The following is a 12,983-nucleotide window of genomic DNA, read 5'->3' on the forward strand; positions in this document are numbered from 1 at the left end:
CCTCAGACTGTCGTTCAGTTCAGTCTATTATAATGCAATAAGCATTACAACGTTTTGGAATTTGTTTTAATATTGGATTTGGGAAATCTGCCGCTTTTAGTTTAAAAACGAACCAAAATGCTGATATAGTCACACTTCTGTTATCTCTTTCTAACTGAATAGCCTAGCTACTGGACACATTTTGTAACTTTATTTTTGCATCATTGTGTTAATTTGTGTAGCTGCCTGCAATAATCGGGGACTGCCCAATAATCAAACAGTCGCAGCTAGGCTAAAGACATTAATCCAGTGAGCGAGATCTGACGTCTAGCCTTCCTTGTCCTGGTCGCACGACAGAGTAGCCTATAGGATAAACTAACATGATAGTGAACCAGCTTGGTTTGTAGCGTTTTACGCTTTTAGAAGAAATAAACAAATCGACAGATATTTGTTGTCTGTCTTGTTCGGTGCCCGCTTGCGTTTTCCCTAAACAGATGGGTGGAGACTATCCCAGCCAGCCAGCTGGGTGTAGTTCCATATTAAGATACAGTAGTGATCATGACAAGTAGGCTAGATGTAGTGATTCATCATGATGATGATGTCTGCTGCCGCTGCCTCCTCTATATGAACTGAAAGGGAGTGTTTATTCCCTCTTACTCAAAGACAGTATCAGTCTTCTTCTGAAGTGGGTGAAACTCGTTTCTCTTCTTTTTCCTTTCTCTGTTCAAGGACGCCTCTGTGAGAACCAGACCTGCTTGTATACGGACGGAGCAGGGAGCAACTTTATCTGGGGACACATTTTTTTACAAGCTCGTTTTGCTGAGAGCTTCCAGCACCAGGACACAAGATGCCTAAAGCGGTAAGTAGTGATTTTTGGAATAGGATACACTGCCTGCTGGCAGTGGCACCCCGCTGTGCTTCATCCACTCCTCTAGTCGCCATAGCCTATACTCTGTTGATGTTGGGTCACACTCACAGTTAGCAAATTTAATCTGAAAGTTGGGTCATAGCCTTGATTCAAATGCGATTTTAGCCTTTGTCTGAGTTTTAAGTGAGGGCTATTTGAGTTAGCAAATGCAGTCTGTTCTTATCACACCATTCATAGGTTAAAAGATGTATAGTGGTAGTTATTTAAATTAACTATAATGTTATAGGGCTTGTATTTGGGAAAAGTGTTTCCTACAAACCGGTTCAATGACACTGAAAGAGCCAGGTAATGTTTTAGTGTTGACTTAATTTAGTCACATTTCTGAACCACATAATACCGATTGGTCATCATGGAACCTCTCCCATGACCTGCCCCAGTGCCCATCAGATGACATCATCTGTGATTCGTCACATTACCTCCTATAAAATAGGGAAAATGTTGTGAAGCCATGGTCCTTGAACTAAAGAGGAACTCCTTGTCTTGACTAAAGCTACAGTATTGTACACAGTATTGACTTAGCAGTTGTTCATTTTACTCATTCTGATTATGTATTCCATACTTTTTAGTGTCCATCAAAGACAAGACACTCGTTTGGGGTGCCAGTCTACAACTGGAATGCCACATACGTAGCTGTGTGACCTGTGTTTATGAAGCTTAACTTTTTTTTTAAGGATCGAATGACAGAACTGAAGCTGTAATCTCATCTGTGATGTCATCATGACTTATACAATTTAATTGACATTGATGTAGATTTATATGTCGTGTGTCTCTAAACCTTTATTATCCAAAAGAGCTTTTACAGTAGAGTCGACCTTTCTATATACTTCATTGAATTCTTTATGGGGATGTGTATTGGTGTGATGTCATAATTAAAGGGGCAGGAACAGTGTTGAATCCATCTGTCAGGTGGAACAGGAAGGAACTGATCTATCAGCTGGAATATTATATGAGATCTGAATGATGTAGTTTTGCTTTCTCTTCGAGGAAGCAACGACTGGGATTTATTTAGGTCCCCTTAGCCTCTTACAGTATACCTTAATTACTTAGTTGACCGGAGTCCCCCAGACCTCTGCACTAGGTCCACTCCTTTTTTCCCTTTACTATACCTCTTTGCTGACTTTTTTTTTGTTTTGCCTAATTTGTGTCCCAGTAGGCAGTAGCCTATGCCCTATAGGGACGCTAGGGTCCATGTATGGTGAATAGAAGGCCTTTTGCAAGGAGTTGGATTTGATCACATCATTTCTTTTAGGCTGGAAACCTTATATCCAAAACTGTAACTTTTCAGGAATGGGTGGGGTGGGGGGTTTGCAATGGATCTAATGTAGATATTTAGTCACAAGCTCTACTTTTGTGTGACACTGTAGTATTATATATATGATGAGGTTGGGCATTATTTTACGAAATAACTTGAAAAGTTGAAATATGGAGATGCAAGGTTTCAACGTAAGCGGGAGTGCAAGAGCATTAATGTACACTCTGTGTCTCCCTAGCCTCCTTCCCTCCTCTTCACTGTTAGGGGAAACTTTAAGTAGGCACATTGCTTCCAGTAATGACATTTTAAAGACTATCCATCATGGAATTCAGCTTGAAGTGGATGTGTGTGTCCAGTCAGTCCACACAGTGAACTGAAAACACATTTTGTGACAGCAGTGTGTCTCAGATGTTAGTAAAATGATATAGCCAAAGCGCCATAATGAACAGCAAGAGTGACTGAGTGACGTGGGACTGTTGTTGAACAGTGCACCGCATTGTGCATCGCATTAGCACACCGCGCTCCTATGTCCCAGACACAGACGGCATCATAAACTGTGTGTTGTTGGTTTGTTTAGAATGGCCCCCAGGGTTGTCATGTGTCACTGTGGAAATGACGCCATCGTCTGATAGCACCGCCGCAAATACTCCTCCGGTAGACACAAAAACTCTGCCTTTTTGAGTGATAATGGCTGACTGTTTTCTTTTCCATGCTATCAAGGAGACATTAGCACTGAGCAGCAGTGGTTAGTTATTTCCCCCTGGTCCGTAATGTGACCTAATATAGCTGGCTTGATTGAAAATGGCATGAAAAATGAAAGACACAAAGTCTCAGCTTTAATACAATACTCTTTATCATTTATCTTTGTACTCTTCTCCCAGTAATCCCCACAACACTGAGGCCTATTCTTAGAGTTGGTTTTGGTCTATAAATATGGGTTTATGTTTTGGCAGTGACAGCTTTCCTAACTTGATGGGCTTTCTAGAGCAGTAGTTTGTGACAGTGCCATGGCAGGGAATCTGCAACTCCTGGAAAGGTTTTTCTAGTTATTTCTTTGTAACGATTTAACTATTTGAACCCTGGGGCAAATATTCAGTAAAAATGTGCAGGTCTACAAGCTCATATGTGAGCTTGTAGGCTAGAGTGAAAACAGAGGGGGCCTAGTATAGAACCCTGGGGTACTCCGGTCAATGAAGTGTGTAGGGTTTAAGTGGTTAATTTGAGATCTTGAAAGAACTATAAGAGCTGTACTATTAATTCAATATCTGTAATCTTGAATACAGTTTGACAGGTCTGAAGCATCCATCTGTTCATTCGGTAGGCTACATCCTGACTGTCACATATTATATATTTCATCCACTATTTTGGGGGGACATTTTATCAAAATAATCTACTTGAGTGGCATTCAAAAATGTCTTGAATTGACTCAAATGTGGAAACTTCAACTTCAGTTTAATGTTGCATGTTTTCACTAGGTATGAATGAGAGGGTGGAATTCTTTAGTGCAAGCTTCCCACAAAGTTGTAGTTATATTTTAATTGACAATATGAGAAAAATACAATATCAAAACAAATGTCAAACAGACCGTGGGAGCATGTACCACACAACAATGTAACCACATGGACCCCATACCAGCATGAACCCATATGGTACCTCTACTGGGCATGTCATAATACGTGAACATTCTGTGGAAATGGCAGATCTACAAGCTCATCTGTGTACTTAGATCTGCATTATTTATCTTTATATCATATTATCTTTTTTAGCCAAGGCGTTTGGTTGTATAGGGAGTGAGGGACAAAAAGCAGGGGGCGACTATAAGTATAGAGCCCTGGGGGCCTCTATACCGCTGCATGTTTTAAATGCAATGGCTTCAGAGGGAACCACATGGATCCCAGGGGAGAGAAGGCCAGGCCACACTCAAGGAGTCGACAAGGATCTTGTCGTGTGACTCATGTTTCACATATCTGAATGACACATTGTCATGCAGGAAACCTACGGAACTCCTTGGCTCTCCCAGAATCCTGTTTCCCTGTCGGTCACAGGGCCCACGCAAACACGCATAGAAACCACATCAGGCGTGGCCGCGACCAACATGTATGGGTGTTTCCGCTCCATGTCCACTTCCATTGTTTCTGTTTGTTCCTCTCAAATAATTGATATGAACTGAATGATGTGCGGCCACGCCCACAGAAGGTCCAGTCTTATACCAATCATTTCATCACCATTTCTTTAAGGAGAATGTTGGGTGGAATGTGTGGCTTGAAATGTTGTGGTGATAAAGTAACGCTCTTCCTCTTTCACGTGTAACCTCTTAGGCTGTGTATTTGTCGCCGGCGAATGCTTTGCATCAAAACAATTCCTATAGTTACAGGAGTATTTCACCCATATTCAACTCCTCACTAATGCTCATTAGAAGATGGTGCAATATCTGTACTCAGTCTGTGGTTGCGTTGTGGACAGTTCAGAAACCTGCCTGATGCATACCAGTGACATCTTCGATGGGGATTCCAAGCTAATAGAAACTACAGTCTTTGTCTTCCTTGAAAATTAGCATGCTGAAATAGAAGCCATTGTTATTGTTCTTGCATCAATGGAATGTTTTATATGTTTTTTTTAATGGCCAAATCTACCTACCGATGATTTCATAGTGAACTACCAATGGAATTTTATAATGAACATTAGTGAGCTGAGGACCAACATTGAAGATAAGGTTAATTGAAAATGGGCGAAGTGCTCCTTTAAGGCCTCCTACAGGTCCTTTATGATCCTTTTATTCATGATAAAAAATCTAATCGCTTTCATTGCAAGTTGCAACTTAATATTTTGTTCTGTGTGGAAGGATGTATGCATTCATGATATAACAGTCTTAAAAAGGCTAACAAGTGGATAACAAAAGTGGCATCAGAGTTTAATTATCGCTGTAATATTGTTGTATCACAATTATTTTGGCCACAATAATCGCAACATGACATTTTCATATGTTCCCTTCACTATCACGGTGTGTAAGTACCTTTCTTATTTATTTGAAGTGGTTAAAAATGTTAATGAAAGAAGGATTGGCTCTCGCACTGGCCTCCTTCCGGCCTGTGCTGCTGTAGTGAATGGGTTCCCAAAGTGGGGTCCGGGAACCCCTGGGGGTACTTGAGGGAGTTCCAGGGGGTACCTAGCTCAATTAGAGTTAGTTAGGAACCAAATGGACCCTTATGGGTCTGTAACTCAGAGAGTGTACAAATGGTACACTCTCGGAGTTAAATTAACAGTGGTTTTACAATATAAATCGGGGTACCAGAGATAGAAATGCCATTAAATCGGGGGTCCGTAGCATAATGCGTGTGAAATTGGGGGTTCCATGAAATTAATATGTTTCGGAATCGCTGCTAGAGCCGTAAAAATCCTTCATTATCGGGGTCACTGGCATATGTTTTAGTAGCCTAATAAATGTTGATTTGGGGGTCCTTGACACAAAAAGGTTTGGGAACCACTGCTGTAGTGGGTGCTTTATAGCTCTGGTATTATTGCGCTGTGTGCATTTCAGCAGTGTCCATGGTTACACTCCCCCCGCCGCAAAAAAGACTTGTAAAGCCATGCAAACCATGCACAGGGTTAAATATTGAACGCTCTCCACTGAAGAATGCAAGTGCAACCCATTGAGAGTTTAACTACCGCGGTGGTCAGATGATGGCCATCTCGTTTTCTATTTTTTAATACTTAACCTGAGCAGGCCGTTTATGCCTAATTTAGGCTCTTTGGTACGGCAGTGTCGCGCTTCAAATAGTCGGATCACAACGCATCGTGCTTTCCGCGACACGTGAGCTTGTGAATCGGCAATATTTGTCACATGACACCATGATTACGTGAAGTATGGATCAGGCTTTAGTTTAAACCTCACCGGGGATGGAGGTTGAAGGGTTAACAGGACAAACTGTGACGCCTAGCAGCAGCACTGTTCTTGGCATGAAAGAGGCTTTTCAGGGAGAAGGTACCATACTTGTTACCATAGGACTGAACTGAACCACACTGCTCTTCTTTAATAAAGTTCAGTCCCCTGTTGTTCTTTTTTCAAAAAGGGTTAATCAAATAATAGTAGTAATTCTTGTAGTGTGGTCTCTCTGGACAGCAACGGTTCTCAAAGTCAACACAACACTTTGTAATGAAAATAAACAGGCCGTCTGCTCCAGCTCCGTGAGCCGCCTCAAGACTTATTTTACACTTCAGTGTACAATAGTGTCGTCTTGCAAATAAAGTGTGTTTGAATGAATTTGACAATTTTTGCCAATGTTTTGAAACTGCATTTTCGCTGCCCCCGGCTAATGACTTGCCCAAAGTAAGGATGCCAGGTTGAAAAAGATCACTGCTAGATTTCTCAACCGTCAATCCTGTAGAGTAGAATGACTTTTTTATATTGTTAATATCCATATTATAAATAACCCTTGCTTTCCTCTGACTACGGCTTCCCCATTGTGGAACGCTGTGTCCCTTGCCTGCCTGGTATATTTTTAGCCTATGTGTCATGTTGTCTTTACGGCTCTGAATGGGGGGCCTGAGTTTATTGTGAGTTATACCGTCCCATCAGAGGACTAAAACTCTGAGATCACATATCACTCAGTCAGCTAGGTTTGCGTCTGCACTCTGCACACTCAAATGTTCCGACCTACGCTGGTCAGGGGTGTGTTTTTCTTGGTGCACCGTCTATAATCGGTGTAAATATAGACCTCGATGTTGAGAGAAATGTCCCACTGCATCTTTTCAAGCTGATCTGGTCTGAGTCTGATCCATGGAATCGGCCTTTATGGACGAGCTTCGTCTCGTTCTACGCCGTAACTGTTCTCTGTTCGGTGTGGCTGTTAAATCTCTTGAGTCCATTAGAATGCAGACGGAGGCTGCAGAAAGACTGCTGGGGACCCACATCTAAAAGGAGAGCTTTGTTTTGCTGTGTAAATGGATGGATCTCTCTCTCTCTCTCTCTCACTCTGCTTCCCTCTGAGATGCTTTTTCCCATTAGCAGTGCCTCTCACTCTGTCTTATGATCAGTTTTGATTGCCACAGTTTTGATTTCCTTTAGTTTATTTCTTTGATTTGTTTAATTTAGGCTAGACAGGACCGTAGAGAGACGGGGCACTTGAGTCGGAGAGGGTGAAGTTGAACATGCAATGCAGTGGTGGTAAGTAGCCTTGCCGAGCCATGAGGCCCATAGGGCAGGAGCCTATCTCCTGTTTCTGTAGCGTGAGGCAGCTTGATGTACAAGTACACCCCCTGGACATGACGCTAGTATGTCGCAGGGACTTACCCCCAATCCAACCCTTGATGCCGAGTGTCAAGCAGGGAGGCACTGGGTCCCATTTTTAGAGTCTTTGGTATGACCCGGCCAGGGATCGAACCCCGACCTCCCAGTCTCAGGGCGGACACTCTAAGCACAAGGCCACTGAGCTGGTATGCAGTGGGGGAGGGGGGTTCAATTCAATAAATTCTGCTGCTCATTAGAATAGTCAATCATACATTGTTTTGTTTGTAGTCATTCTAAATTTGAGGGGGGAGCCCCCTCCAAGACCCCCTCAGGGTTCACCGGACCTCACTTTGAAAACCCCTCGGGCTACAACATCTGCTCGCGAGCCCTCGTTTCTCTCATAATAACGGCCGAACTTTCCATTCAATGTTGTCATTGACTTCTTGCTCTGTCTGCTGAAGCTGAGCTGGCTTCTTTCGTGTGTGGGTCTGTTTCTAGGAAGCGGGGGGAGGTGGAGGGGGGCTGTGAGTCACCAGGCCAGGCTGCCCAGACGTTGGCCTTCTCCAGTGGGCGTCATTCACTTTGTTCCACTCCGAGTTAGAGCCCAACCAACCCATCATGCCAGATCGTTGGGTGCCCATCCCCATCTCGGAGAGTCCAAGGCCATTGCAACATTACCTGTTTTTACCATGTTTTTACCCATATGTTGTCAAAACGGGACTTGACTATAGTTTCTTTTTGAGAAGATAAGCAAAACATAATTAAAATAACGCATGAACTGATCTTTATTTTATTCAACTAAAAAATAAAATAAGTCTCTTGCACACCTACAAAGGCGTAGGAGAAGACCAAACGATAGTCCGACACATTGAAAAAGAAAAAAAGTCCCGCACACTGTCTTCAAATACAGTTGGAGGCTTTAATGGGAAATCACAACATTTCGGTCTATACGAGCTTCATCAGGCTATCTTTATTTTATTCAACCACTTTAACCTACTGGACAATAACGTACCCAAAGTATGGACACCGGGCTAAAATGGGACACATCGCCTGCATAATTGCAGATACAGATATTGTTAAAAAAAAGGGTCAAGCAATGGCTGATATATCGTCCGGGTTCTAGTGTGTTGAAGCCCCGTACGCTGGTCTTTCCCACTGGGCGTCATTGAGTTGGTTGGGACTCTGAGCTCACAATGACCAGGAGATGAGAGATCTCCCAGGCTGCTGTGTTAAGCCGTCTTTCTTCCCCTGCACGCCTGTGTCCACACAGTTCTTTATATGGTTTTCGTTGGGCACTAATAACTCGAGTCAATACCCCCGGGGGCTTCTCTCTTTTCTTTCTTCTCTCGTTCGAAACCCCCGCAAATTCCACAGGCGCTTGGCATTGTGTTCAGAAAAAGGAGATGCAGAACTTTGCGTTTTACCTCAAAGTGGTCATTGTGAGTGTTCCCCTTATGCATCATTTACTGGTTTCTGTTAGTGAATGATGGCGAGTGTTGATAGGTCACCTACAAGCCACAATATTGTTCTCTGTCGTTGACGTCATGTGTCATTTATTCAATGTGAGCACACAGCCGCGTTGTTTGTAGTGTTTTTGAAGTCCATTACATTAATCACTTGGTGGATCTTTAAGTGGACATTAAATGCTCTGCTAATGAAGAAGGCTTCACCTAAGTGGACCTCTCACAAGTCATCGGATCAAACATTAACCAGAGATTGAAAAGGCATGGGTTTTTGTGTGCGAGCTGCCCGCAGCCCAACCCTGTGTGTGTGTGTGTGTGTGTGTGTGCATTTGATATCTGATGCTATTTGATGGCTTACATTTGCACAAGAGACTGAGGATTTTATTGGTATTTATGGGATGTGCTTTCACTAATACAATTTCAGATCTCTTAGACCTGGTGTAAACTGCTGATCTGGCAATTGTGTTGTTGACGTTATTTGCCAACCACGAAGACATCCGGACGCGTTCCACTATTACCAAATATCAGTATTTTAACCTCATAAATCCGATATATTTCAGCTTGATTGTATTTGGGACATTGTCGCCCTTACCTCTCTCCATAGATCCGTCAGGGATTCAACCCTGACTCCATCTCATCCACGTAACCACATGAACCCTAGCGTCCCTATTCTGGGTCGAACATTTGGTGAAAATAACAGATACACACACACGCTCAAAAAGAGGGAAGGGGGGGTGGGGCGCGTGTGTGTCATCCTGTTTCGTGGGACACGTTGATAATGTGCATATTTTTCTTGAATTTCAAAGCGATTCCAAAAAACGAAATATTTTTGAGCTAATATGCCCCAGGAATTTGCAGCTGAATTCCCTTCCCCCTGTCTGTATCTGAGAACACGGGGAAACACAGGGTCCTGTATGTTTACTCTGCAAATACCCCCCCCCCCCCCCCCCCCTCCCCAAACTCCCAGCTCTGCTGTTGGGCATGCTTAACTGTCTTCGCTGGGTAGACTTACAGTAGTATTTCCCAAACATGGGGTCAGCCGTGACTCATGAGACTCATGACCCCATTTGGTGTTACCTGTCTGTAATCCGTATGGGGCGTAATCTTCATACCAACGACAAAAAAATATTTATTCAAAAATATCTCTGGGGGTTCGAATCTACCACGGTGCGTCCAACTTTTTTGATCATCTACTCCAGGGGTGCCCACACTTTTTGACTTGAGAGCTACTTTCAAAATGACCAGCTCGGCAAGATCTACCCACCAAATCAATTATTATACCATTGCTGAAAATAGTTTAAATATGTACCTGAGGGGGCTTCGGAATAGTAGAGTTTGTGTTACATTCTGTACAGTATAAGACAAATGCACTTGGAATGAGAAATAGAGGGGGAGAAATTTTTTTTTTAATCGTTTTTTTTCTTCAATATATTTAAATGAAATACTCTTTAGGGGCATGTCATGTGATCTACCTGCACAGCCTTTGTGATCTACTGGTAGATCGCGATCTACCTTTTGGGCACCCCTGATCTACTCTATACGAACACATTGGCCCGTGTGTTCGGGGGGAGGGAATCCGGCCAGGGAGGGTGATATTTGTCACTACATGTACTCCTACGGGCTGGGGGGGGTGGCACCTGTCAGCAGGGCCTGTTGGCAGGTGAACAGCAGTGAGTAATTTTGGGGGAAAGAAGGGGGTAAAAAAGCACACACGCCCAAAACGATCTGAAAATGATGCCGCGCTGCGAGCTTGTACATCTGCCATTTTTGAACACTTTTGGTCATCTTGAAAGAAGAGAACTACTGACTTAGAAGGCATTTGTAGAATCGGCCTCGGTGTTAATTCATAATGTAAATTCAAATTCAGAAAATGACCTTGGCCCCTTAACCGTAAATCTCAGGCCCACTGTTAAGAATCTAGGTGTCACTTTTGATCCTGACCTCAACTTCGAACACCACATTAAGAAAGTCACTCAATCATCATTTTACCATTTAAGAAACATCGCCAAAATAAAATCATTTCTATCCCCCTCTGACCTGACAAAAGTCATTCACGCATTCATATTCTCACGCTTAGACTACTGTAACTCTCTGTATACCTGCCTCACTAAAAAATATATGAATCGTCTCCAACTAGTACAGAATGCTGCTGCTCGTCTGCTAACTGGCTCCAGGAAATTTGACTATATCACCCCCGTTCTAGCGTCCCTGCACTGGCTCCCAATTTCCTTCAGAATCAATTTCAAACTCCTTCTCACCATATTCAAGGCCAGGTCCAGTCTCGCTCCACCCTACATCGCCGATCTTATCTCCCCCTATGTCCCAACCCGCTCCCTAAGATCCTCATCCAATGACCTTCTTAACCCTCAAATTTGTCGGCTAAAGTCTAAAGGAGACCAGGCCTTCAGCACCATAGCGCCAATACTTTGGAACACACTGCCCCTACATATCAAGCGTGCTGAATCAGTGTCCTCTTTTAAATCCCTTTTAAAAACACACTTTTATAGATTAGCTTTCACTCCCAATCAAATATTTTAGTATATATATTTTTCCTAATTTCTGTTTTATTTTTAAATGTCTTCTGCTGTATATTTGATTTGTTGTTGTAAAGCACTTTGTAATGAAAATTTGAAAAGGTGCTATATAAATAAAGTTTTATTATTATTATTATATGTTTGGGTCCCATGGGGGAGACGCCACATCCTCTTTTGGGTCTTGAGCTGAAAAGGTTTTGGGAACCTCGTGCCCTAACCATTTTCTTCATGTGTTTCTGCAGGTCAATGTGCGCGTCACCACCATGGACGCTGAGCTGGAGTTTGCCGTCCAGCCCAGCACCACCGGAAAGCAACTCTTCGACCAGGTGTGTAAAATGTGTACTGTAGGTGCACAAAATTGTGCTACAGTAGATCTGCTTAGAACTATGCGACGGTACATATTGCTGCTATATTGATTTCTGATACCAGTTTTGATATGTTCATAATATTGTATAAAATATAATAGTGTGGGAGAAAAGGCGACACAGGTTAGAAACCTTTTTGACTCGCCTAAGGTCATTTTATTATGGTGTGTCCATATTAAGAACACATTTAAACAAAAAACTATTCTCACATAACAACATTAGCTCCAAACCTATGCATTCAGAACTGCATTTTAATATCTTGCTCAGTGCTAATTTTACTATGACATAAACTGCTTGATGTCGATGCTTATTAACACAGAGATTGAGAGAGAGACAGATGGATAGATCTTGGTCTCTCCTATCCAGGCCACTCCTCCATGTAATCCTTCCATTGATGGGTTATCTCCCATAGAACGGAGGAGGTGGTTGAGACCAGAAATGTTCTTATCGGAGAATTAGCATGAAATAAGTGCCTATTTCCAGGTGATAAAAGACGGCAACTTAATGAGAATAATAGGAGCGATGTTGAGGGCCGATGGCAGTGGAGAAATCACAGCACTGTTGCACAACAACCATGGTGGCTGCTAGCAGACAGCTCTGAGAGCTACAGTATACTGTGCCGAGTTACTGAGGGCAGCATGAAGGGTGTGACCAAACAGAGATTTCCCCCAGTAATGTTTATGTTCATTCACTGAATGGAAGGTTGTTGTATTGTAACCATGCATTTGGGCCCACTCATAGAGGGCAACATGTGTACAAAAACGATAAACTATGAATTTGCTGTCGTGTGAGGCTCCTTTAATGTAAAGACCTTGGTATATGACGAAAATAGCCGTTTCTAAACCATTATGCCTTGTATGTAGATGGCTGCATTTATCTGGAAAACGTTGATCCAGTTGACGGTATACCGATACAATTTAGGCATTCAACAGGCGCTCTTAAGAAAACTGCAAGATTGGAAGAAGAGAAGAGAGTAAATGGAATGATCAAAATGACAAAACACAACGGTAGTAACAAAGTAACTAGGAAAACATCAAAGCTAGCATCTGGGACAGACGTCCCATGTTAGCTGTTCATTAGTGTGCCGGTGTGTATCATGTTCTGAAGGTAAGGGGGTTGCCATGCCCTTAACTGCCTTGTATACTAGTAGGTCATGACCAGAGTTCTGAAGTGGATACAAGCAGCAACTGGAAGCCAGTGGAGGGAGCACAGAATGGGGAGAGACATAGGAATTT

The 12,983-nt window shown here is 42.8% G+C and overlaps 1 protein-coding gene across 1 annotated transcript in view; it reads left to right on the top strand.

The window, feature by feature from the left end:
• Positions 1-708: 708 nt before the first annotated feature.
• ezrb (ezrin b) overlaps positions 709-12,983 on the top strand; it is a 51,904-nt gene continuing 39,629 nt past the window's right edge. Inside the window, exons 1-2 of the mRNA XM_079525560.1 lie at positions 709-838; positions 11,626-11,709. Of these exons, the coding sequence (XP_079381686.1) occupies positions 827-838; positions 11,626-11,709 (96 nt within the window). The 5' untranslated portion in view covers positions 709-826. The remainder of the gene's footprint in view (positions 839-11,625; positions 11,710-12,983) is intronic.

The sequence above is a fragment of the Electrona antarctica genome (assembly GCF_951216825.1).
Source record: "Electrona antarctica genome assembly, chromosome: 17".
NCBI classification, from domain to species: Eukaryota; Metazoa; Chordata; class Actinopteri; order Myctophiformes; family Myctophidae; genus Electrona; species Electrona antarctica.